Source organism: Leopardus geoffroyi, chromosome E1, assembly GCF_018350155.1.
Source record: "Leopardus geoffroyi isolate Oge1 chromosome E1, O.geoffroyi_Oge1_pat1.0, whole genome shotgun sequence".
Lineage (NCBI taxonomy): Eukaryota > Metazoa > Chordata > Mammalia > Carnivora > Felidae > Leopardus > Leopardus geoffroyi.
Genome location: NC_059330.1, coordinates 49,816,344 through 49,817,408, shown reverse-complemented (window position 1 = coordinate 49,817,408; position 1,065 = coordinate 49,816,344). Strand labels below are relative to the sequence as shown.

The window sequence follows — 1,065 nt, the reverse complement described above, 5'->3', positions numbered from 1 at the left end:
CCAATAAATGCTCCATGCTCCTTAACCTAGCTATTACCTGTGGCTGCTTTCCTACTACAATGGCAGAGTTGAATCATTGCATCAGAGACCATCCGGCCTACAAAGCTTAAAATATTTACTATCCGGCCCTTAACGGGAAAAAAAAAAAAAAATCACCAACCCCTGCCCTAGTTTAAAAAGCATGGTATCTTTTTGCCTCGTTACATCCAAGAAAGCAAAATGGGTCACCGGCGACTCTACTGGAGTTATCAGAGAAAATGTGGCCGGGGTTCTAACTCTTGTCACATCTGCTCAAACCAGCACGGTCTGATCAGGAAATGTGGCCTCAATATGTGCCACCAGTGTTGCTGTCAGTCCATGAAGGATATAGGTTTCGTTAAGTTGGCTTAAGCGAACTTCCTTGAATGGGTCATCCAAGAAAAACACCTTAACTGCAGATACCCAAGATACCTACCTTAATGCTCACTCTTTTTTCATAAGATAAAAATATTTCCATGATGAAAAAGAAGCATACTCTGGGGCGTGTGAGTGGCTCAGTTGGTTAAGCGTCCTCCTCTTGACATTGGCTCAGGTCGTGAGACTGATCCCCTGTGTCAGGCTTGCGCTCAGTGTGGAGCCTACTTTGGATTCTCTCTCTCTCTCTCTCTCTCTGTCCCTCCCCCACTCACTTGTGTGCGCACTCTCTCTCAAAATAAGTAAACATTTTTTTTTTTTAAAAGCATGGTCCGTTCTTACATTTCAGGTATTCACTCATTCATTATTATTCATTCATAGTATGTTAACTGACATCTCATTGCGTTAACATCACTACGGGTCAATATGAACTCAAACGATGACTTAACATTCATGATAAATGCTCTCCTTTTCTTTACTTCGATAGGCAACGGTTATTTTTAATTAACCTAATTTTTAAAAATGTATCTCCTACCCAGAAGATAAAATGTTGAACTCAGCATTTGATACTTATCCATGTTTTAGCCCAGCTTTAAACTTTAAGCTTAAGAGCAAAACACCGATTGGTTTTCAAAAGAGGCTGGAAATAAAACATGCTTTAAGAGAAATAAA

The 1,065-nt window shown here is 40.2% G+C and overlaps 1 protein-coding gene across 1 annotated transcript; it reads left to right on the top strand.

Moving 5' to 3' along the window:
* Window positions 1-219: 219 nt before the first annotated feature.
* Window positions 220-431, top strand: LOC123603975 (40S ribosomal protein S29-like). The gene has a single exon (XM_045489542.1). The coding sequence runs from the start codon at window positions 220-222 to the stop codon at window positions 388-390; it is 171 nt and encodes a 56-aa protein (XP_045345498.1). The 3' UTR covers window positions 391-431.
* Window positions 432-1,065: the final 634 nt, after the last annotated feature.

Coding starts and splice junctions, on each gene's coding strand:
- LOC123603975 (XM_045489542.1), top strand. CDS start 220: ATGGGTCACCGGCGACTCTACTGGAGTTATCAGAGAAAATGTGGCCGG.